The sequence below is a fragment of the Talpa occidentalis genome, unplaced genomic scaffold (genome assembly GCF_014898055.3).
Source record: "Talpa occidentalis isolate TD23 unplaced genomic scaffold, MPIMG_talOcc4v2.1 talOcc4.14, whole genome shotgun sequence".
NCBI classification, from domain to species: domain Eukaryota; kingdom Metazoa; phylum Chordata; class Mammalia; order Eulipotyphla; family Talpidae; genus Talpa; species Talpa occidentalis.
In genome coordinates, this window is record NW_023601433.1 from 40415717 (window position 1) to 40441257 (window position 25541).

General features: G+C 40.2%; 1 protein-coding gene across 1 annotated transcript in view; it reads left to right on the forward strand.

Moving 5' to 3' along the window:
• The window catches only part of ACBD3 (acyl-CoA binding domain containing 3), a 38326-nt gene extending 24638 nt beyond the window's left edge, over window positions 1–13688 (forward strand). Inside the window, exons 5-8 of the mRNA XM_037510347.2 lie at window positions 95–269; window positions 4468–4654; window positions 7271–7555; window positions 11576–13688. Coding sequence (XP_037366244.1) covers window positions 95–269; window positions 4468–4654; window positions 7271–7555; window positions 11576–11784 — 856 coding nt within the window. The 3' untranslated portion in view covers window positions 11785–13688. The remainder of the gene's footprint in view (window positions 1–94; window positions 270–4467; window positions 4655–7270; window positions 7556–11575) is intronic.
• The last annotated feature ends 11853 nt before the right edge of the window (window positions 13689–25541 follow it).

The window sequence follows — 25541 nt, forward strand, 5'->3', positions numbered from 1 at the left end:
GTTATAGATTATAAAAGTAAATAAAAAGGACATTTTATTTTGTCATGAACCATCTCCTGTAGTCAGACTAGTATATATTTTTTGATGTTTTTAGGCAGCAGATAATGGCAGCTTTAAACTCGCAGACTGCCGTGCAGTTCCAGCAGTATGCGGCCCAGCAGTACCCAGGGAACTACGAACAGCAGCAAATTCTCATCCGCCAGTTGCAGGAGCAGCACTATCAGCAGTATATGCAGCAGTTGTATCAAGTCCAGCTTGCACAGCAACAGGTATGATAGACAACCCCAGAATTCAGCCTTAGAGAGTTTATTCAGTGTCATTGGAATCCACGTTTTTATTTTAACAGTTGCTAAATAATTTTGCATTAGTTTGCTTTTAGGTATAAAGCAACTTAGGTGACCTTTATTAAGGGAGACTTCATTCTGGCAATTACGTAAGAAACTATACAATATATGATACTAAAGCAGCAAATGATATGGTCACTGTTACTTTGTCATAAGGGCATTTGGGATTTATATGGACTATCATTCCAGTGAATCTGACATTGACTCTAATAGTGCTATTGGAATCATGAGGACTTGGGGGTAACTAGCATTAGTCAAAGGACATTCTTTATGAAGTGCACTGGCATAGGCCCAGAAGCTTCCAGTGGAAGAACCCTGTTCCCTTAGGTCATCAGCTGGTTCTGCAGAGCCAGGTTGGCTGTGTTTTAATGTTTGTGTAGGTACCATAGCTAATCGCTGCTCATTTATAACTCCCCAATTATTTTGCTTCCATGTGAGAATAACGTTTAGGGAAAAGAGCATGGGAGTGAGAGGTTGAATAATAGTTGGGATTCTTTTCTGGCTTTGCTTCATCTTGTTTGATCCCAGACAAGTTACCTGCTCCTGTGGTTTTTCTGCTTTTCCTCTCAGTTAATAATATAAAATCCTGTTACTTTTTCTGTTAAGCTTACAGAACTATCAGGAAAATGAAAAAATAATTATTTCTCTGTTGATGTACTCTGTACATATGGACAATAACTGTTTGCACATAAATTTTTTACCTCTTTTTTTTTAAAGATTTATTTTTTTATGCATACAAGAACTGGGGTACAGGCCAGAGGTGCAGAGGGTGAGAGGATTCACCAGAGACAGCGTGGGGAACACAGCAGGCAGATTGACTGAAATACACTGCTGAGGGGAGCAGAGGGTGAGACAGGAGAGAGTCTGCTGTGCCATGTGGGTCACGTCCTTGGCTGGGGATGGAACTCATGCTTCAGAGGCTGCGAATAGCTTTGCAGTGCTGTGCTTAACTTAACCCCTTACTCCACCAGGGAGCCCCAATTTTTTTTTTTAGCCTCTTGCAGCCACTTTAAAATGCTACCTTAAAGTTAATCTAGATAAGTTGTGCTTAATGATTTTTACTTATAAAGTATACCATTTGTCAAATCTTAGTGAAGTAGAGTGTTACATTATAGTTACTCAACATTTCTTGTTAAAGGAAGTAATCTGTTGTCTTGCCAAGTTCTTTAAATTTCTTGAAAAATTAATCCATAGCAAAAAAACCTTTTCCCCTGAACCTTTTGGATTAGTGAGAAGTTAAAAAGCACTGCTTTTACATAATATTCCATGACTGGAAGACAAAGGTATTAAACCTAAGTTTATGCAAGATCATCAGTATTTTTAAGGGGTTTTATTTATGTCCTCTAATGCCTGTTTCTACATTAGCTTATCACCCCCTTTTCTTTTATGAGCACTGAGGTATTTTTTAATAAAACAGCTCATACATACTGTCTCATTTATAGGGTGCTATCACTTATGAGAATAAGGTATGCTAGAGCAAAACCAACAATTTTGAAAACAGAACTAATATCCATAATTTAGATTACAGGGATCAAACTTGATTTATCAAATTGATTGGTTATCTCTGGGAGGAGAAAGGAAAGGGACTGAGAAGGAAAAAAGGAAACTTCAGCCCCATATATATATATATATATATATATATATATGTTTATATAAATATACACACACACTGAGCAAAATGACAAACTGTAAACACACTAATTTGGAGGCACAGTTACATGGGTGTTTATTACATTGTTTCTATGTTTTCAAAATTTCTCAGATATAGAAGAGCAATAATATAAATAAATAATCTATTATATATAGTAGATGTATATTCATGGGTAGTGGGATTTTTAAGAAGAAAGTTGTTCATTCTGTTTGAGTTTTTCAAGAAAGGCTTACTGGTGGTGGGATGGGCAGAGGGGGTCTATTTGAGCTGGACCATCAACAGAAATGCTTTTTTTGCTCTTGTAGTAAATCTTCTCAGTATGCTGATTTGTCTTGGTTGTATGCACTTCTCTGGAAACTGGTACTCTTTCTATGAAACCTGAAAATTACTTAGAATCTAGGTCTTGGAAGAAGGTATTTTAAATTCATTAAGTATATTACTAGCTCTGCTGTAGCAGCAGAGGTGTTGCTTTTTAAGTAATTGGTTTGTAAATATATTAAGTAAATGGGTATACAGTTATGCCAAAATCTTATTATCCCTAAACCACGAGATTATAGAGGCTTATTTTCCTATATAGTTTTAACTATTAAAAATATATTCTCACTTATGGCTTTAGTGTTTTAATTTAAGAAGTTACTTAAATGGCTAAATGGTCATAAACAGTAGAATGGATAAATTTTATATTTTCACCCATAAAAAAATCCTACGGCAATGTAAACAAACAAAATGCAATTACTTATGACATGATGAATGTTCCTCACAAAAAATAATGTTTAGTGAAAGAAATCAGATACAAAAAAGAACATTTATTATATAATTCCCGTTATCTAAAGTTCAAAAACAGGGCCTCCCTGGTGGCACAGGGGTTAAAGTCTCAGCACCATCAAGCTATCACCAGCCACTGCAGCCTGAGTTCGATCCTGAGGCAGGGAGTTAACCCACATGGCATAGCAGATCTCTCTTGTCTCACCCACTACTCCCTCAGCAGTGTATTTCAGTAGACTGCCTGTTCTGCTCCCCCACTCTATTCTGGTGAATCCTCTCATCCCCGGTCTACACCCCAGTACTTGTATGCATAAATAAACAAATCTTTAAAAAAAAAAAGTTCAAAAACAGGCAAAGCAAATCTATAGTCTTATAAATCAAAATAGTTGTTACCCTTGGGGCTAGAGGACACTGTGTGGAAGAGGGTACCAAGGAGGATTCTGGAATGCAATACCCTTGGTCTTGGTGTTGATCAAATGGGTACTTTTGATTTATGAAAACTGATTAAACTGTACTCTTAATGTGTAGTATATTTTTCTTTGTGTATGATTCTGTGTGTATGTTATGGTTCAATTTAAAGTTCTCTTAAAGTTGCTTAAATAATACTTATGTATTTTTAGTAGTAGTAATACCTGGTTATAGAAGGGGAATGTTCCAAAATAGTTGTCTTGTGTGTTTAAATGTTTTTACTCTCTGTTTTAACTCAAAATATTTTGATTCCATATTTATGAATATACATATTTTAATCATAATTATGTACACAGTAACAAGTTTTCATTGAGTAGTTGACTTCAAATTTCATATGCATACTTAATTCTTAGGTCAATATTTTTTACAACTTGGTTAATAATTTTCCATTTAACGGTATCAAAGTTTTTCTCTATAATTCACAGTGAAGTGTTAATTATTTTTGTTCATATTGTATACTTGATTTGTTGGTTACTTTGAAAGGCCCATATCACATTTTACCAATTACAGCTTTTCCCTTTGTGAATATTTTTCTGTGACCATTTACTTCTACCAAATTTAAATTTTCCTGATTAAAATTTTATGTATCTGTGCTTCCCTGGTGGCACAAGGGGTTAAGACGCAACCTGTGAAACTAACCACAGCTACTGAAGCATGAGTTTGATCCCTGGCCAGGGAGTGACCCACATGGCACAGAAGACCTCTCCTGACTCCCGCTGCTCCCCTCAGCAGTGTATTTCATTCAGTCTGCCTGTTCTGTTCCCCACTCTTGTCTCTGGTGACTCCTCTCACCCTCCCCACACACCTCTGGCCTGTACCCCAGTTCTTGTATGCATAAACAAATCTTTAAATAAATAAATAAAATTTTATGTATCTGAATTTTATCAGAATTTTCTGTCAGTTTTACGAATAAATGTTTCTGTGTTCAGTTTTTGTCCTAACTATAAGTTTTATTTTAGGCCACTTATTTCTACCTACTTAATTAAGTTCCTTAATTGATCACAAAAATGTGATTCTCCATTATAGTTTTTTGTCCATGTTTGTCATTTTTATCTTTCGGTTTGATGTTGTACTACTAATATTCATTATTAGATAGGATAAATGTGATAAAATTTACTAGTAATTTCTTGGAGTCCAGTGCTTTGGTAGGGCAAAAATATAGGTTCAAGAGACAGTCCATAGTAAATGTGCCATTTAACCTTTCTCATCAGTGTTTCTTCACTTTTTCTCAACTTGTAGGCAGCACTACAGAAACAACAAGAAGTAGCAGTAACTGGGCCATCTTTGTCTACATCATCAAAAGTGAATGCAGCTGTACCAAGTGATATGATGTCAGTTAATGGACAGGCCAAAACCCACACTGACAACTCTGAAAAAGAACTTGAGCCAGAAACTGCAGAAGAAGTCCTAGAGAATGGACCAAAAGGTACAGTTTGGCACGTGTGTTCATCCAAATGTCAATTCAAACTTGACAAAAGCAAAAGTCAAAAAGTCAGGTTAACAAGCTTTTGAGAGCAACTACATAGTTGTGAGAGTTGAACACTTGTGTTCATTATTTTTCTTTAGTCTGAAGCTGGTGCTTCTGGTGACCTTACGGTTATGTAAAGGAACAAATCAGGTGTTTCAGATACTTTGGATTGACTTGTTATACATATTGTTTATTGCTGTGTAGCAAACTGTGCCCAAAATAACAAAAGTTGATTATCTCACATAATACTTTTGGGTCAGGAATTCAGGATAAGTTCCAGCTGAGTAGTGGGTCTGGTCACTCATAAAGTTGTAGTCAGAATGTTGAGTCGGGCTATAGTCATGTGAAGACTGAGAGGCCAAGATCTGCTTCCAAGATGGTTCCCTCATAAGGCTGGCAAGTTGTGCTGACTCTTGGCAGGGGGTGTCTCAATTCCTTGACCTTGAAGCTTCTCCATAGGGCTGCCTCAGTGTCCTCAAGATACGCCTCAATATGTACAGTGGCTGGCTTCCTCCAGACCACGTAATTCAAAAGAGAACAAGGTTGAAAATGGCAGTGCCCTATGTACCCCAACTTTGAAAGTAATACATGAACACCCTTAATATTTTCTTTTGATCACACATGCTAACCCTAATGCTCTGTGTATGATGACCTCACAAGTGCATGAATACCCAAAGGTGAAGATCATGTGATCAGGGACCATCTTGGAGATTGACTTCCATGTATTATAATTAAAAAAAAAAAAAAAAGTACCATGTTACTATAAAGAAAATAGAGTTTTTCAAATCTCTACTAGCTTTTCATGGGCAGTTCATTCATTCAGCAGTTAGAGATTTTTGTGTGCTAGGGTATATAATGTTCAGGCAAATTAACACACATAAAACATAAATTGGAGCCGAGGTTAAGTACTGTGATGGTGACACAGTACATTAGTGAGAGCATGTAATATGGGGGATTTGACCTACTCAGAGAGGTTACCAGAGGCTTTCATGGGGAAGGGACAATTGAACTGAGGGCTCTAAAGCAAGAGTAGAGGTTAACTAAGTAGGATGGATGAGAAGAGCATGTCATTGATGGTCATCAGGGATGGTGGTATGGTTCATAAGAAAGTTGATTTCATAGATCTTCTGTGTCTTTTTAAAACATGTAGCAAAATGCTTTCAGAAAGACATTGGAATCTACCGATGGTTTGGTTTGGTTTATCTGCCACCCCCCTTTTTTTCTTCTCCTAGTAAAAGTTTACTGGTGTGTTCAAATTCCAGAGACCTAATCTGGAAAACCTATTGATAGTCCCAGTGCACGTAGGTACTGTTCAGTATGCAGGACCTCACCCTTTTTACTCAGTCCCTAGTGGTTCTACTCCTTCCTGAGTTTTCTGTTTGAGTTCCTTTAGAATAGCACCTTAAAGCTTTGGTATACTCAAAGGTAAGGATTGTTGTTATTAACACTGTTTTTGTTTTTATGAAAGTTCTTTATTAAAGTAGCAGAAATTTAACATAAGAAGTTAAATTGTGAGGTTCAGTTGGGGAAACTGATAAACTAAAACATTGGCATACCCCTACTGAGAAACGGTTTTGTCCAAGTTTATTCAGTAATACTTTTTTTTTTTTTTTAAAGATTTATTTATTTATGTAAACAAGAACTGGGATACAGGCCAGAGGTGTGGGGGGAGGTGAGAGAATTCACCAGAGACAGAATGGGGAACAGAACAGGCAAATTAACTGAAATACACTGCTGAGGGGAGCAGCGGGCGAACCAGGAGAGGTCTGCTGTGCCATGTGGGTATCTCCCTGGCCGGGGATCGAACTGGTGCTGCAGTGGCTGCGGATAGCTTCATAGGTTGCGTCTTTTATAATCACCTCTGAGCATCTGATGCGATTCAAAAGGAACAGAGTAAAGACTTCAAGAACACCCAGTAACAAAAAGCAGTCAGAAACTCACTGACAAGTTTAGTTACCTGTCTCTTTGACTCTGATGACCCTCCTCGATTGGAGCTTATGAGAGAATTCTATATAATTCTCAAGCAAAGTTCTAAGAGCAAAACACTTCTTCCTTCCTGCCTGCCTTCTTCGTTCTACTTTCTCCTTCTCCTTTCTTTTTCTTTTTCTTGAATAGTGTGGAGACTGTTTCAACTGAGAGACTGAAGTCAGGGCCCAGCTTTCTTTGTCTACATCCAAAAGTGAATTTACTCCTAAATCCAGATTTCTCTCTCTTTTTAAAATGTTTTCTAGCTCCAGTTAGAAAATTCCCAAGGTCATTCTTAAATCCTGTATGTAGAGTGTTGGAAAAAAATCACTTGTAAGATTATAGATTGCATTTGTTAATTGAAGTTTTTTGATGACCTCTGAACACACCTGACATTGTTAAATGTAGTAATTTGTGGAGAGACTTGCCCGAAAGGCTTTTATATTACTGAGTTGTCGATCAAAGGTAGATCATCTAAGGCAACCCTTACTGCAATTCCATATTGCACTGGGTGCCTAAATGTAGCTGGGACACTGGTCCTCTGCAAATATTGCTGCCTGCAGGTGAAGGCTCATCTTCTCTAGCTTTTGTAATTCCTGTTGCCTTTAGAATCTCTTCCAGTAATAGCAGCTCCATCCATGTGGACACGACCCCAGATCAAAGACTTTAAAGAGAAGATTCGTCAGGATGCAGATTCCGTGATTACAGTAGGCCGTGGAGAAGTCGTCACTGTTCGAGTACCCACCCATGAAGAAGGATCTTACCTCTTTTGGGAATTTGCTACAGACAATTATGACATTGGGTTTGGGGTATATTTTGAATGGACAGATTCTCCAAACACTGCTGTCAGCGTGCATGTCAGTGAGTCCAGCGATGATGACGAGGAAGAGGAAGGTAGATCCATTTGTCTATATTCAGTAGCTATTGGGTTGTATGTTGGCAGAAATGGCAGTGGTTCAGGTGTCAGCCAACCTTATGCTTCCTGATGAACACTTCAGGGACAGGGCTGGGCTGAAAAGGTTATGAAAGAGGCCATTTCTTAGCAGGGGATTAGGGCCCTGTTATGAATTTCTTTGAAAGCTGAAGAAGGTCTGTTTGACAATTTGTTATTTTATTGCTTTCTGAATACTATTTACTTCCAGCCTCATGTGTTGAAAAGCTAGATGTGTGAGGTTATTTTGAAAAATTTTATAGAAGCTTGTAAGAAATTCTGCCAGCTTTAAGTTTATATTTTGATCATTGCTTTTTCAGTTGTTATTCAAAGATTTTATAATGTAAATGCAGAAACTCACCAGAACATCCTGCCTTAAAAAAAATTTCAATTTTCCTTCCCTTTCAAAATTCCTACTTTACTAAAGTGAAATTTTTTGTTTTCTTTGACTAACTTGACAAAATTGGGTGTTTCCAAGGACAGTCTGAACTATCTTGGATTAGGCAATAGGTTATAAAATGAATTATTTATTGAAAAAGTTGGTCTCCTTAATTTTGTTACCCAGAAAAGTTAGAACTCAGAATATTTACGCAGACCTAGTGGTAAATTCTTATATGTTTGTCGACTTGATTGTGATATATAGAAGGAGTGCCATGATTGTAAGGATGACAAAGCACTTTCTCAGTTTTTGTTTTTTTTTTTAAGATTTATTTACTTATGCATACAAAAACTGGGGTACAGTCCAGAGGTGCAGGGAGTGAGAGGACTCACCAGAGACAGAGTGGGGAACAGAACAGGCAGATTAACTGAAATACACTACTGAGGGAGCAGTAGGTGAGACAGGAGAGGTGTCCTGCGCCATGTGGGTTGCTCTCTGGCTAGGGATTGAACTCATGCTGCCGTGGCTGCTGATAGCTTCATAGTGCTGAGACTTAACCCCTTGCGCCACCAGGGAGGCCCCACTTTCTCAGTTCTTGAAATTAACCAAGTTTTCAGGTGATTGGTAACAGACTACTAGTTCTTAAAGTAGGTTAGTAATATTATTTCACAAGATTATATTGGGATAATTTTAAAGAAGTAGTGAATTGAGGTACAAGGAGGAAAATGAATGAAAAGTTCGACCAGCTTTTGAGATGTGCAGTTCTGTCATAACCCTGCACCATACCACACACTGGGCCTTCTGTGTCATATATGGAAACACACAGGCCTATGTCACTTAGGAGCTGCTTAGTCTTACATGGCATTTTGTTTTCCACTCTTAATTTCTGAGTATTAGCAGAAAGGGTAAAACATTGCCCACAGATACTACTGACTGAACCAGAAAGAAAATATACAAGCATGAAAGATCACAGAAGAGGTGAGAGACCTGAGCAGATTGTAGAGCAGGTACCACTACCATTGTCGTAGTTGTCCCTCAGCAACATCAGGACAGGGGTTAAGCTCTGCTTTGGTCTTTTAGATGTATCACAAAGACTAATTAAAAATCAGATGTTTTGCAAACATCCGAAAAGGAAAGTTTTCTCTCTGTTTGCAAATTATTGTCTTAGAGCTTTGTTAACAATATGGAAGAGGGCCTCCCTGCTGGCGCAGCGGTTGAGTGCTGGGTTGCGAAGCTGCCCGCAGCCTCTGCAGCGCCGGTTCCATCCCCGGCTGCTCCCCGACCACCAGAGGAGGGTCCCACATGGCGCGCAGACCTCTCCTGCCGCCCGCTGCTCCCCTCAGCAGTGTACTTCGGTCCTTCTGCCTGCTCTGCTCCCCGCTCTGGCTCTGGTGAATTCTCTCACCCTCCCGTGCTTCTGACTGTACCCAGTGCATGTATAAACAAAAACAAACAAACAAACAAATAAATAAATAAACATGCCTCTATTAAAAAAAAAAAAATATATGGAAGAATGCTCTGTTCCAAAGTATGTTGAAGTAATATAGTTCTGCTGGCTTGCCTGTTGGAGATCTTCTAAAAAGAGGTTACTTCCTCGACTGATCGTTGTTTTGGAGTTTTTGATGTTGGGAAGAACACTAGTGGAAAGGACCATACCTAGAGCCTGTGCAGAGGAAAGAACCTTGACATCCTTGCCCTTTGCTCTGATATGATATTCCTCAAATGAAAATGGCACTACCAGTCCTTGTGTCTTTCCTGACAATAAAATGATTTGCAACTAAAAGCAATCCATTAAAACCTCTGTATTAACAGCAACAACAGTAAAGATTTATTGCACCCAGAAATTATTTACCTAGTGTGAGCATCACTTTCTCTTGTTTGAAGATTTTGCTTATAAACTGCATTTGTCCATGTGCTGTTTGCTTCCTAATGGAGGCTGCTGTTCAGCATGTCTTGCCCATATTGTGCATCTTAGGAGGTATCCTGTTAGCTCAGTTTAGCAGGAGGAAAGAGCCTAGTTTTCATGTTTCTTGCTTTGTTTTTCATCATTAAGTCTTGAAAGATACAGGAGTTTGTTTTCTCTGATGAAAAGTGATAGTAAGCAGTCCTCCTGCTGTGTATGTATCTGCTTTCTTTATTAGTCACAGGTCCCAAATCTTAAATTGATGAAAGATGCATTGTTCATCTATTCCAATAACCTTTAGTTATTGAACAGAATTTGGGCCTTGAATCTGTTTCATGGATAGTTTTGTTTGTTTTTTTTTTTTAATTTTTTTTTCAAAGATTTATTTATTTTATTTTATACAAGCACTGGGTACAGTCAGAATTGTGGGAGGGTGAGAGAATTCACCAGAGCCAGAGCAGGGAGCAGAGCAGGCTGAAGGACCGAGGTACACTGCTGAGGGGAGCAGCGGGCAGCAGGAGAGGCCTGCGCGCCATGTGGGACCCTCCTCTGGTGGCTGGGGAGCAGCCAAGGATCGAACCGGCACTGCAGAGGCTGCGGGTAGCTTCGCAACCCAGCGCTTAACTGCTGCACCACTGGGGAGGCCCTGTTTCGTGGATAGTCTTATAGGCAATAGCATCCATTTTGAATGATGCTGTATTTTTCATTTTCAACTGAATGACATTTAGTTTTAAGTATTGCTGTGATAGGGCCTCCCCTGGTGGCGCAGCGGTTGAGTGCTGGGCTGGGAGGCTGCCTGCAGCCCCTGCAGTGCCGGTTCGTTCCCCGGCCGCCAGCAAGGGTCCCACACAAAAAAAAAAGTATTGCTGTGATAGAGAAGTCCAATTAGGGCCTATTTAAAAGTGTCGTTTTTTCTTAAATAAACTTTTAATTCTAGAATTGTTTTAGATTTACAGGAAAGTTGCAAAGATGGTACCCAGTTTCCCCAATTGTGAATCATTATTGATACATTATTATAAAATTCCATATTCACATTTCCTTAGTTTGTACCTGATATTCCAGGATTCCATCCACGATGCCCCATTACAGTTATATCCACTTAACCTTTTCTCCACTGAGTGGCCATTGACAATCATCACTTTAACTCATATTGTCAAAATTCACTCTGCCATATTATAAACCTCAAAGTTTTATGGTTTATGCTATTACCTTGACCTAAACAGAGGACTTTAAAGCTGAGCAACTGCTCAGCTCTGTCTTCCTGCCTTGAAAGAAGCCACAGAGTCTGTTTAATATGTTAAACTGAGACTTTTAAGCTGGTTCAGAGTGTCTTGTTCCTTCAGATTACTGGAGGTATTTTTTTTTTCTGACCTCTTATTATAGTTCAAAAAACTATTAAATGGGGCAAATGTAGAATCAGTTCATTTTTTGCCCTTGGGATTATTCCTGGATTATATAACCACCACCAGATATTCACAGCTGGGCTCCCAGGGCCCATACAACTCTTGGTACATAACAGTTGCTCAGGTGAATGAACGAACAAACTAACAAACAAGCCAGTACATGCTTGCATGCATACAAGTTGTAAAGTTGTAGAGAAGTTCTAACAATTTCTCAAAGAGAGGGTAGAGTTTAAATACTTGATGCAAATGTGATTTTTCTCAGATCTTTTCATTAACTTGTCTCTGTTCTTTCTCACAGAAAACATCAGTGAAGATAAAGCCAAAAAGAATGCCAACAAACCTCTGCTGGATGAGATTGTGCCTGTGTACCGACGGGACTGTCATGAGGAAGTGTATGCTGGCAGCCACCAGTATCCAGGGAGAGGAGTGTATCTCCTTAAGTTTGATAACTCCTACTCTTTGTGGAGGTCAAAATCAGTCTACTACAGAGTCTATTACACTAGATAAAGATGTTACAGAGTCTGGAGTCTAGGGTTAGGCAGAAGATAGCATTTAATTTGGAAATATCTTTTGACTTTTATGGAGCATTGCAGTCCATGTTTACCAGTTGATTTTGGTCTGATGGTTTGTGAACTCTTGTTGGGAGTCAGGATTTCCGTGAGACTCTTTAGCATTAATACTTTGGGGTTAAAGGGATTCCTCAGATTCACCCAATCTTTGGGTGCTGACCAGTGGAGTTATTAGTGGATGCTGAAGTTATATGAGCTTTGTTAAATTTTTAAAGTCTCCAAAATAAAACATCCCAACCTTGGCCCCACTTGGCTGATGGTTAGTCCATTGCTGCCTGTTTTGTGTGTTTTATGAGAACCCATAGTTACAGTGCCCTCTAATTTGAAATATTTATGTTAACAGTCTACATGAGGTTCAGCTGACTTTGATTGAAGGTCACCATTTTAAAAAATTTAAAGACCTCACAGATTATAATAAAGAAATTACCTTGTTTTGATCTTGTTCTGAATGACCCAGATTGGTTTTGCTTTGGGTGCAGCTGTTCAGTTCAGAGTTACATTACAGGGAACTATTTTCTGAGATAACCTTAAGATAGAATGTTCAAGTCTAATTGATAATTGAACTATAAAGATAAAAGAACACTTCGGATATCCATCTTAGTAAGCCAAACATCCACAAACTCTGAATCCTTTTCATCTGGTATTCATTCTACCAGTAGTAAGACAAATTTAATTCATCTTTGTCTTGATTTGGCCTTATAGAGCATCTCAAAACATTTTTATGCAAGCATCTAGTGTGTGAATTTGTAAAATCAAATTGGCACCTACTGAATTAAACTGAATAAAATCATTTAAATATAATTCTTTGTATGAGGAACAACATTGCACCAATATGGAAATCACTGCCAGAGATAGTTCATTTTCTTTTAATTTGTTACTTCTTAGGTACAAATCCTACATGATTTCAGCTTGGAATTACTAGTAAGAATTGGAAATGCATATGCCCATGCTTAAATTTTTATAGCTTTAATCTGTATTATGTCTTTATTAATGCAAAGAGGTGCATCTTTGTTTTCCTTACTGAAAACAAATATGGATTAATTGCCTCAAGTTTGTGTAAGTGATTGATTAGTCTAGAGATTTTTGTTTTCAGATGGGAGGGTATTATAGATAGAAAATGACAAAGATGGCAATATACATGTAATATTGTTATTATACATGTTGTTACTGAAATGCTTAGATTTTTAAAATTTCAAATCATAAATCACTTCTTGTAGGGGGATTTCAAACCATTGTTTAGCTGCAGTATATACAGTTCACTACATACAGCTATTTCGTTTTTATGTACTACATTTTCTGTTTTTTAATACCTGGTTTTGTACATATCTAACTGTTCTCTTTGGTTGTTCTGAAACTGGATTATTTTCTCCCAGGTATAGCAGAATTTGTGTTTTTAAATTTAATTCAATAGTCCCAGCTCATAGATGTCCATACTGTTAACTTCCAGAACATCTGTCAGCCTGTTCATTAGCTCTCATGTATATATGATAGAGAAACCACGGGGTTAGGCACTTCTAGCTTTTTTTTTTTATGAGAAAATACTGTATTTAAAATGTAAAATAAACTTTTAAAAAGCAGGCACTAATATATATTTCTTCCAGCCTTTGATTACAGATTTGTCCTTGCATATGTTAAGATGAATTATCTTCTAAAAATATCATTGTTCTTGGGAGCAGTATATGTTACTTTACATAGCAGCGGTTCCTGTCATGTGTTCATGTCAGAATATTTTTGGTTTTAAACTTTTTTATTGCCTTTGGCTGTTGATTAGTACAGTACAAGTGCGATTTCAAACAGATCTTGAAAATAATATATTTACTCAATTAAAATGTTTATCTGTAATCTGTTGATGTTTCATTAATATAGTCACTCTGAAGTATTCTATATTTCATCATTTGGGTAGGACAAAAAGAAATGTCTTAAATGATCTTTTTTAAAAATTATTTCTGGCTGATTATTTAGTTTTGCTGTGAATCACCCTAGTGAGTTAAAATTTTTCAGACCTCTTTATGGAAAGGACAGCACTGGGGCCTCCCTGGTGGCCCAAGGGGTTAAGCACTGCACTATGAAGCAGTCCGCAGCCTCTGCAGCACAAGTTCGATCCCTGGCCAGGGAGCTGCCCACATGGCGAAGCAGACCTCCCCTGTCTAACCAGCTGCTCCCCTCAGCAATGTATTTCAGTAGATCTGCCTGTTCTGTTCCCCACTCTGTCTCTGGTGAGTCCTCTCACCGCCCACCCCCACCCACGCACATCTCTAGCCTGTACACCAGCTCTAGTATGCATAAATAAATAAATCTTTTTAAAAAAAAAAAGAACGAAAGGACAGCACTGACTTTTCTTATTGAAAGTGACCTATAACATTATTTCCCCTATTCAACCATGTGTGCACCATGTTCCTTGAACCCAGGAGCATAACCTACTTTAAAATAGTTCCTAATGTCTGGCACCTTTGAAGCAGCAACGATGGGAGTGCCTGGGTTAGTGTGATGTGGAGTGTCAGAAACCATTCTAAAAATTACCACACTGAAATGCAGTCATTTGGACATTAATTTTTTTCCTTTTAAAATTTGGAATGTGATTGTCATCTTGATTTTTCTGCTGTGTCAGGGTACCAGGACACCAGACCAGAGAATAGTTAAGGATAGCTATTGATCTGTGAACACATCTTTGAAACACACTGCTTTGTCTTAACTGAATGTCTTACAGAAGAGAAGAAGCAACCAGGATAATAAATGATTGCTAGTAATTCCTTGGGACTTAGGTGCAAAAGTCTAGCCATAGTCATCTGTGTGTCTGTTTCCAGCTTTTTCTCTTTTCAGTAGTTCCCTCATCAATCTGAAAATGTGTGCATGTGTAGCTGTGGGGCAGACCAAGTCTTCATTTCCATTACCAAATTTTCAAAATTGTGTGAATCAGTATTAGATCTTCATTTCACATGTATTTGCCTAGGATTCTTTAACTTTCTAATTACAAAATTTTTAAGACAAAGTTGATTATTGTTCTTTTCAGTACCTTTGTTTTGAATTTATTGTCATTTCGGGTGCTTATTGTTTTGCAATGAAAGATGGAAGCACTAGCTCCAATTTTATTAGTTAATATGCCACTTTTAAGTTGTGATTTGATTAAGATAATTCAATACTAGGAGACTGACTTTTCCAGAATTGACATTGACATTTGGACTTAGGTTGTCAGACTTAGGCTAAAGTAAAAATTGGAGCAGTTAATTCATCTCTTGTAGCTGTAATGAAAGCTATGTGTGATTGCTCAGTTCATTCCTACTGTGAACTGGAGACTTGTGGTCTTATTTCTGGAAAAAAAGCAAGTACAAATTCAGTTACAGATGCTAATTTTCTTAATCTTTCTGAAATGACATACCTATACAATTACAGCAGTTACTACCCTTTTCCAAGCTCATCAATTCAAATATCTCCAGTTGAAGGTAACAGAACTTCAGCTGGAGGAGGAACGGGGCTTAACAAGTGTAATATGCATGTTTTTCATAAGGTCTACATTTTGCAGCTTTTAAAATCCCAGGTTGTGTTTTGGAGAACTTTTCTTGTTAGTATGGGTCTGCTGTGTTCTTTTTGATCTGCTATGGATTCTTCCATAAAATGGTTTTTGACCTTTTTTTGTTATTGAACATCTTAGGTTTCTTCTCATTCTTTATTGTAAGAGATGTTCCAATAAACTCCCTCTTATATGGCCTTTTTTTTAAAGTTTTTTTTATGCATATAAGAACTGGGGTGTAAGCCAGAGATGCAGGGGGTGAGAGGATTCACCAGAAAGAATGGGGAGTAGAATAGGCAGATCTACCGAAATACACTGCTAAGGGGAGCAGCGGGTGAGGCAGGAGAGGTCTGCTGCTCCATATGGGTTGCTCCCTGGCCACCGAACTCATGCTGCAGTGGCTGGCAATACCTTGATAGCATTGTCTTTAACCCCTGTGTCACCAGGCCCTCCTTTTATATGTCTTTCTGTAAACCTGCATCTTTTTTTTTTTTACAATTAAATAGCAAGAAGTAGAATTGCTGGATCATAGACCCTGCCACGTTATTTTCCAGAGTGGCTAAACTAATTTCCCTTCCTACCAGTAGTGTATAAAAACACTGCTTTTTCCCTATCAACATAGGGTATTATTAGACTTAAATTCTGGCTATTCTGATAGGCAAAACTGAAGTTTTATTTTATGCATCTCCCTGATAACTAATAAGATTAAGCATTTTTTTTTTTAAAGATTTACCTATTTATTTATACAAGAACCAGGGTACAGACCAGATGTGCGGGAGGGTGAGAGGATTCACCAGAGACAGACCGGGAAACAGAACAGGCAGACTGACGAAATACACGGCTGACTGGAGCAGCGGGCGTGACAGGAGAGGTCTGCTTCACCATGTGGGACCCTCGCCGGCCAGCCGGGATCGAACCGGCGCTGCAGAGGCTGCGGACAGCTTCACAGTGCGGCGCTCAACCACCTGTGCCACCGGGGAGGCCCTAAGCATCTATTTTTATTGGTCATTTGTATTTCCTATAAATTGCTTATTTGTATCCTTTACCCATTTTCAACTGGGTGAGTTTTTTAAAAATATTAATTTATTAGCATTTAAAAACACGGTTTATGTACTGACTACATAAGTAGTTTCTCCCACTTTATTGCTTGTTAATTTTGCTTGATGGTGTTTTATGTGTGTCTGTGTGTGTTTGGTCATGGGTGTTACAAACTATGTTGGTTTTATCCAATTTTATCCTTTATGACTTTTGCTTATTTCCATATATATATTTTTTAGATTTATTTATGCATACAAGAGCTGGGGTACAGGCCAGAGTTGTGGGGAGTAAGAGGATTCACCAGAGACAGAGCGGGGAACAGAACAGGCAGAAGTGTGCTGAGGGTAGTAGCAGGCGAGTCAGGAGAGGTCTGCTGCGCCATGTGGGTTGCTCCCTGACTGTCCGGGGAATCAAACTCGTGCTGCAGAGGCTGTGGACAGCTTCATAGGTTGCGTCTTAACCTACTGCGCCACCAAGGAAGCCCTTATTTCCATATATATGTCTGTTTCTGAACTCTGTTCCATTTATCTGTCCGACCATTTGTGACTAATATTGCACCTTAAATTACTATAGTTTTGAAATGTATTTTGATACAAGGCAAATCCCTGTTCTTTTGTTATGCTTTTGTGGCTGTTTTGCACCTTTACTCTGTATGAATTTTTTCATTAGGTTATTGTACTTCATGAAAAATCTTGATGAAATTTACATTGAAATACTGCATTGAATTTATATTTAATTGGTGGGGATTTGGCCTGTAATTTTTAACATGAACTTGAATTGCTTTTTAAAAGATTGGTAGTTCTTGGTTCTTAAATAGTTATCTTCAGTCAAAGTGCTAACCATTAAGTGGTCTCTCCTGCCATAATTAGAATACTGGCTAATCAGGGGCAAAAAAAGACTAAAAAATAAGGTAATTTGCTCTCAGGTATAGACCAAAGAAGGCATATGGTTAAAAACCCAAATTGCCTTAATTTTGTTGCTCCCCCATCCACAGGAATGGTATTATTTTTGTTTGCATGGTTAAAGATAGGCTTGCCAGGATCACATTACAGGTTTAACAAGGGTAGGTGGGTGGAGAAAAGGTAGAGTGCCAGCTGTATAGGAATAACCCTATTTCTCTTTATTTTCAACCAACAAATACTTAGTTACATGGTCCTCTCCTAGCTGCAGTGTCTCCAGGTAGGCACACATGTGCCAGTCAAAACTCAGAAAAGTGTTGGTAAAGAAATGGTTTGTAGTAGACAGTGGACTGTGTTTATCAAGTGAGTTTTAAAAATACATAACTTTGTTGATTTTTAAGGCCATACACAGTGTAGAAAATTTAACAGTACACATAGGAGAAAAGACTAAAACTGAATGTATCAATCTACCACTAAGAGATAATTATTTGGGAACTTCCATTCTGGGCTTTTCTCTTAACAGTCAATTATGATACCATCCTAGCGCACAGAATAGTCCAGAGTATAATGAGCACCCATGTACCCACCACCACAGTCACATTTGCGGTTTGCCTTATTAGTGCTTCATATTGGTCTAAATAATAAAATACTAGTGAAAGATTTTGAGCCCCATGTATCATTTCCCAATTAACATTCTTTTTTCTTCCTCCCCAAAATAACCATTATCCTGATTTTGATGTTTTATGGTTCCACTTGGTTGTATAACAATTCCACAGGTTGCCAGAGAAAGGCAATAGGACATTTCCTTAGAATGTTTTGAATTTTACATAAAATGATATCATTTGGCTCTTTGTTTTTCCTGATGTGCATGGTTTTTGGTGATTAGTTTCGTAGAACCTTCAGTGACACATCACGCAGAGACTCTTGACTACCGTGTAGTCATTCCCCTGCTGTTGGACATAGAGTTTATCTCAGATTTCCAATATTACATTCTTGTATGTGTCTGCTTATGCTCTTGTGCAAGGGTTTCACTGATGTATATTTCAAGTAATAGAACTGCTAAGTCATAAACTATGTAGATCTTCAACTATACTACATAATGCAATATTGCTCCTCAAATGATCATGCCAATTCAGACTTGCCAAAACAACATACAAGTGTTCCTGTGTTCTACATCTTTACTGGTAGTTGTCAGATTTTATAATTTTATCGATTCTATAGGCATAAAACAATCTCATCTGGTTTAATTTGCATTTCCTTAAGAGCCAGTGAGGACAAGCATCTTTTCATCTTACTGAATTGCGTATTTATATCCCATAATTTGTTGGACTTTTTCATGACTTGTAAAAGTACTTTATTTTTTTTTTTAAGATTTATTTATTTATATAAGCACTGGGTACAGTCAGAAGCGCAAAAGGGTGAGAGAGTTCACCAGAATCAGAGCGGAGAGCAGAGCAGGCAGACTGACAAAGTACACTGCTGAGGGGAGCAGCAGGAGGCAGGAGAGGTCTGCGTGCCATGTGGGACCCTCACCCAGCAGCTGGGGATCGAACTGGCACTGCAGAGGCTGCGGGCAGCTTCACAACCCAGCGCTTTAACGCTGCGCCACTGGGGAGGCCCCCTAAAAGTACTTTAAATAATCTGGGTACTACAATTATTTTGGTTATACGCTTAACAGATAACTAGTGCTGTACATTGGGTTGTCGTTTTACTTTGTTTATAATGTCTTGTTATTTAGAAGTTTTTATTTAAAATTTATTAAATGCTCATGGTGTATGTTTTTCATATTTTTAAGAAATTTTCCTTGGGTCTCCCCGGTGGCGCAGCGGTTGAGCGCTGGGTTGCGAAGCTGCCCGCAGCCTCTGCAGCGCCGGTTCCATCCCCGGCTGCTCCCCGACCACCGGAGGAGGGTCCCACATGGCGCTCAGACCTCTCCTGCCGCCCGCTGCTCCCCTCAGCAGTGTACTTCGGTCCTTCTGCCTGCTCTGCTCCCCGCTCTGGCTCTGGTGAATTCTCTCACCCTCCTGCGCTTCTGACTGTACCCAGTGCTTGTATAAATAAATAAACAAATCTTTAAAAAAAAAAAAAAAAGAAAGAAAGAAATTTTCCTTGTTCCTCATGATATCTCTTTGTATTTTAAAATATGCTTTGGTTTTGGTCTCAGATACACCTGAAATTTATTTTTGGTGTGAGGTGGGACTCTGAAATTACTACACCTCGTATATGGATAGTGTTTATGGAGTACAGTCTGCAACTAAAGTATGGGTTTTGTCTGTTTTCCCCCTTTTTGTGTCAATTTTTGCTTCATGTATTTCAAAGCTCTGTTATATATACACCTTTTTTTATTGTTACGTCTTGTCTTACTATGTAATGTATCCCTTCATCCCTAAGTTACATTCCTTTTTCTGAAGTCTCTTCTATCTGGTATTAATATTGCCACTCCAGCTTGCTTTTGACTAAAGTTTACATGTTATAACTTAGCCTATCTTTTTTACTTTTAACTTGTCTTTGTATTTACAGTGGGTTTCTTGTTAACAAGTGTTTTTTTTAAAAATCCAAAAGTTGTTTGCTTTAATTGGCACTTTTTAATTGGAGTGTAGGTAACTTATATTTAGTATAATTATTGAGGTACTTACTGCATTTTCTCTTTTCCCCATAAGTTCTTCATATAATTCTGTCTATCATTGCCTTCTTTTGAGTGGAATATATTTTTATGATTCCATTTTATACTGTTGATTTATTAATTCTTTTGATTTTTTTTTCATGGTTTAGTGCTTGCGCTGGAGTTCACAACATGTACCTTTAACATATTTTAGCCAGCCTTCAAGTATATCACACCATATGACAGTGTAAGAACATTACCACAGCACACTTCCACTTCCTTCATGGCTTACTGGATTGTCGCCTGAACTTTGAAAGCAAGAGGGTTTGCTTCCTTTACCCAAGCAGTGTAAGGTCTTTGCTTCAGAGGGCAAAAGGGGTGGGGAAAGCAGGTGAGTTTTCGTGCCTGTTACCCCAGAACAGCCAGGCAGGCAGTCACTCCTGCATGTCTGCTGCTTAGGGTGACCCTCCAGCCCCTCTCCCTGTACCTTTGGAGGCCCAACCTAGAAAAGAGCTTGTAGTCAGTGTTAGTTCCCGGTGTCTGCGTCTCTGCTGTCAAAATTTACGAGCATTGAAACATGACAGTCACACAAATCTGGTGGCTGATTTTTTAAGTTTACTTCTACTGTGGTAAAATATATGTAACAAAATGAACCATATTAACAATTGTTATGTGCACAATTCAGTGGCATTAAGTCCGTCCACTGGTGGTGAGTGATCCCCAGTATGCTCCAGAACTACTACATGCATTGTCATAAGCTGAAACTCTGTCCCCATGAAAGACCTCCACTCCTCAACCCCCCATCCCCCGGGAATCGCTGTTCTACTTTGACTGCTCTCAGTACCTCCTCTGAATAAAGTGACACACTGTTTGTCCCTTTGTTTCTGACTTATTTCTGTTAAAATTTCCTAAGATCATTCATGTTATGTAAGATTTCATTCCTTTGAGGAACATTTCATTCATGTATTGGCCACATTTTCTTTAGCCATCTGTCAATGACATTCAGGTTGTTTCCACTCTTTGTGGTTGTGAATGGTGCTGTTATGAACATGGTGTGCAATATCTTCTCAAGACCCTGCTTTGAAGACTTAGGGATACTTATCCAGAAGTAGAATGGCTGGATCATGTAATAGGTCTGTTTTCGGCACTTTGAGGTGTTGCACTATTTCACAGTGGTGAGTAGTAGCCACACTCCTGGTGACAGTGGGGTCGGCAGGGCCTGGGGCAGCCAGCAGGATTGATTGGGGTCAGCTTAGATTCACCAGGCTGAGACCAGAGGCTATTGCAGGGGTTGCTGATGCACTGAAATTTTAAGGCTTAGAGGCTCAGAGCCAAGAGTGTGCTGTCTTGTTCCATCTCCTTTTTAACAATAAGTTTTTAAAAAACAGAAGGAAATACCACACCTACCTGTAAGGATATAATCATTTACCGTAAAATCAAAACTAGACAGGGAACTTTACCCAGTCATCATGCGTGGAAGTGGTTTTTTTTTTTTTTTTTTTAATTTCCTGGTTTTCTCCAGTCGCTTTGTGGGGCATTAGTAGGACTGTGCTATTTTTACCTCTGAGTATAGACCTATTGGCCCTCTCTTATTTGTTAGTTTGTGTTGTTCTGTATAGACCAGTTTCTTTTGATGATCCATTTTATTGTTGAAACCAGCGTGTGGAGCTATGCTGCTAACAAAACAGTCAACACTGCTGCCTCTGTAAAAGGAAGGCGTGCGGGAGGCGAACAGCAAAACCTTGGAGTCTGTGTGAGCCCTTCGCTTGGCAAGTGCTGCTGGAGAGGTCTCCCTCAGCCTGTCGAGGCATTGGCCGGCTCATGGGGCCTGGACCCTCCGCCTACCCCCGGTACCCCTAGCTGGCCTTGCTTCCCACTCATTACCATTCCCATCCCTGTCCCCCGAGTCCTGCATTGGTTTAAGTGCATTCCCAGTGCAGCCACTATTCCCTTCAGCATGGAAGTACGAGCATCTTAAAAGGAAAATAGCTTCATGTCCCCTGAGGCTGGCACTGTGAGCTTTTTTTTTTTTTTTTTTCTCCTAAGATTGATTTATTTATTTATACAAACACTGGGTACAGTCAGAAGCAGGCGAGGGTGAGAGAATTTCACTAGAGCCAGAGTGGGGAACAGAACAGGCAGACTGACGAAATACACTGCTGAGGGGAGCAGTGGGTAGCAGGAGAGGTCTGCACGCAATGTGGGACCCTCGCCCGGTGGCCGGGGATCGAACCAGTGCTGCAGAGGCTGTGGGCAGCTTCGCAGCCCAGCACTCAACCACTGAGTCACCAGGGGAGGCCCTGGCACTGTGAGCTTTTGTCCAGTCTCCTTTCCATTACACATGAAGCTATTCAGGAAGGCTGAGGCTCCTTGTCTCTACTGTTTGAGTCTGGCTCTGCCCCCAGCACATCACCAACAATCTCCGGTGAAAGCCCCTGACCTCTTTTCATCCTGAGCTGCTTTGCAGAATTTGACCTTGCTTACTACCTCTTGAAATTTGCTCCATTAGCATCCGGTTGTCCTCTCCTGATTTTCTGCTACCTCCTGGGTCACTTCTACCCTCTCCTTGGCCTCCAGTCCCTCCATCTGGCTTCTTAAAGGCCAGTGTGCTGGGATTCAGGTCACTCTTCCCCAGCACCAGCACACTGGCTTTATGGGCTTCCTCCTCAGTAATCCGGGTAACAGAAGCTCCTCCTTCAGGGCTCCCTTAGGTCTTTTATTTTCATTTGTATTGAGATAACATTGGTTTATAACCTGTCTCAGGTGGTCAGCATTATAATTCAACTTCTATGTATTATATTGTGTAATGATCACCACCAAAAGCCTATAGTTTCTCATCCACCTCCATAAAACTCACCATCTGTGCAGGTTTGATGAGGTCTGTGTGTAAAACACCTTTGGCAAACAATATGTGGAAAGACTTAGTTTAGAGAATCTGGAGGAGGGTAGCTCCTGATCTGGTCTTCCTAGGCCGTGGAGAGGCTGTGGGGACACTGCCTGGAAATCTGTATTGCAAGACTTGGCCACTTGTGCCTTTTCCCCAGCTTTCACCCTGTTCTCAAAGGACTCTGAACTGAGGTCAGTGTTTGCTGTTCTGTGCAGAGGATGACTGCCCTCTGCCAGCTCTTGTCTTTGCTAATAACTGGAATAAAGTGGAGGTGGTTCCCTAAAAGGGGTGTCATCACCCCAGAGCAGGCAGTTTCATGGACTTTGGCTCTGGGTGAGAAGGGCTAGCGTAGCACAGAGTGTGGCCATGTGCACACACACTAGACAGCCAGACTGCACAAGGGTGTGCACAGAGCACGGTGTCAGGAGCCAGCCATGTCGGGTATGTTGGGAGATCATTGTATTCCTTCATGTCCTGGCATTTGTCACTAGGTGTTGTCCCTAGGGACAGGGATGACACCAGGCTGCCCAAATACCAGAATTAGGAAGCAGCTTAGACCAGGGGCTGTGCAGCATGCAGTGACAGCTCACTGGACAAATACGCCTTCAGCTTCTCCTTCCCGTGCTACATGCTGATGACACTGGAGAAGGAACCTGCTGTCAGACAAGCAACAGCCCACTGGGCGGAGACACACCAGGTAAACAAGAGCAAGAAAGTAAAAGATGGAACATGAGCAAGAAAGTAAAAGATGAGCAAGAAAGTGTAAGATGGAAATGATACTGAAGCTAGGGCCACTAATTAGCCTGGAGTATCAAGAAAGTTCGCTGAGGGGATATTTTTCTGAGACCTGAAAAGTTTAGCCCTATGCAAATCTGGGCGTGGAGACTTCTACAGAGAAACAGCAAGTGCAGAAGCCCTGCAGTAGGAACAAATTGTATGTGTTGGAAGAAAGATGGGCAGTGGCTGGGAGTGAGATTGGGGAGAGTGTGAGGGGGTGAGATCTTGGAAGAGACAGATAAATCCCACAGGACTTTGTAGGCCAGGTCAATGGGTTCAGATTCCACCCCTGGTGCTGTGGGCATGACAATGATCTGGTTTCCATTTGGGGAAGATCTCTGGTTGCCATAGTAAGAGAGTGGAAGCAAGAAGAGGGGAAAGGAACCAGTCTGGAGCCCCGGCAGTCCAAGTTAGGTGTTGAGCCTCGGGGTACTGCTGTTATGGGCAGGGTGAGGGGCACCCCAGAACCCCCAAGCCCACCTGCTCTAAGTAAGTTCTGCCATCCCCTCCATCAAGACAAAACATACTCTAGTGTGTGAGTCCTGTGTACCAACTCTGTTCCAAGTGCTTTAAACACAGGTTCATTTATTATCCCCACTTTATAGAGGTGAATACCCAGCCTCAGAGAAGTGAAGCAATTTACCCAGTAAGGACAGCAATACTTGGCAGAACTGATTCCAATTCAGAGTTGGCTCCAGATCCCAAACGTAATTAAGACTGATTTCTAGAGAGAATGCCAGAGTCAAACTCCTCCACTCACTCTGTGAAGACTTGGGTAAGTTACATAACTCTCCATTTCAGTTCCCTTATTTGTAAAGTGGTGATGACAGAACTACCTCAAAAATTGTTCTGAGGAGTAAAGTTAATACATGACAAGTCTTGGCAGAAGGCCTGGCAATAAGCATTGCACATGTGTAGCGATTACTATTCCTTATCATTATTGGGCGTTAGGCCTGGAGCTGGTCTGTGGTAGGCCCGCCGGAGGGCAGCCGGGCTGAGTGTACACCCTGGATCAACTGCCCTCATCCAACACGGGTGCTGCTGGATTTGCCTTCTTCCTGGAGCAGAAGATTCCACATGAACAATCTTCCTTCTAAGAGGTGGGCTTCTGCACTGGCCATCAGGACCATCAGGCCCCAATATGGCTCAAGATGGCACCATTACTGAGTCTGAGTTCATCTAAATTCTTTATATTTTGTTTATTTGGGGGACATGAATTTCTAATTTTAGAAAATGTTGCATTAAACTGGGTCTCCCTGGTGGCACAAGGGGTTAAGCACCGCACTATGAAGCAATTTGTAGCCTCTGCAGCATTAGTTCAATCCCCGGCCAGGGAGCAACCCACATGGCTCCTGCTGCTCCCCTCAGCAATGTATGTCAGTCAGTCTGCCTGTTCTGTTCCCCACTCTGTCTCTGGTGAATCTTCTCACCCCCCGCATCTCTGGCCTGTACCCCAGCTCTTGTGTGCATAAATAAATAAATCTTTTTTTAAAAATGTTGCATTAAACTATTATGATTACTGACTTTTTGGCACTCCTTTAAATTCTGCCTCTGAGGCAAGGGCCTCCCTCACCTCACACTCATCTCAGTCCTGCTGATTGAGTGTCCTCACAATATGGCAGTTGGCTTTCCAGAGAGTAAGCAAGGAAGAAGCTATAATGTCTTTTTTTTTTTTGAAAAAAAAAAAAAAAAAAAAAGGCTGCAGATTGCTTCATAGTGCGGTGCTTAACCCCTTGCGCCACCAGAGAGGCCCCAAAGCTATACTGTCTTTTCTTTAAAAAAAGAGAGTACCTCCCTGGTGGCGCAAGGGGTTGAGCACACCACTATGGAGCTGTCCGCGGCCTCTGCAGCATGGAGATCCCCAGCCAGGGAGCTACCCACATGGCGCAGCAGACCTCTCCTGTCTCGCTCGCTGCTCCCCTCAGCAGTGTATTTCAGTACATCTGCCTATTCTGTTCCCCACTCTGTCTCTGGTGAGTCCTCT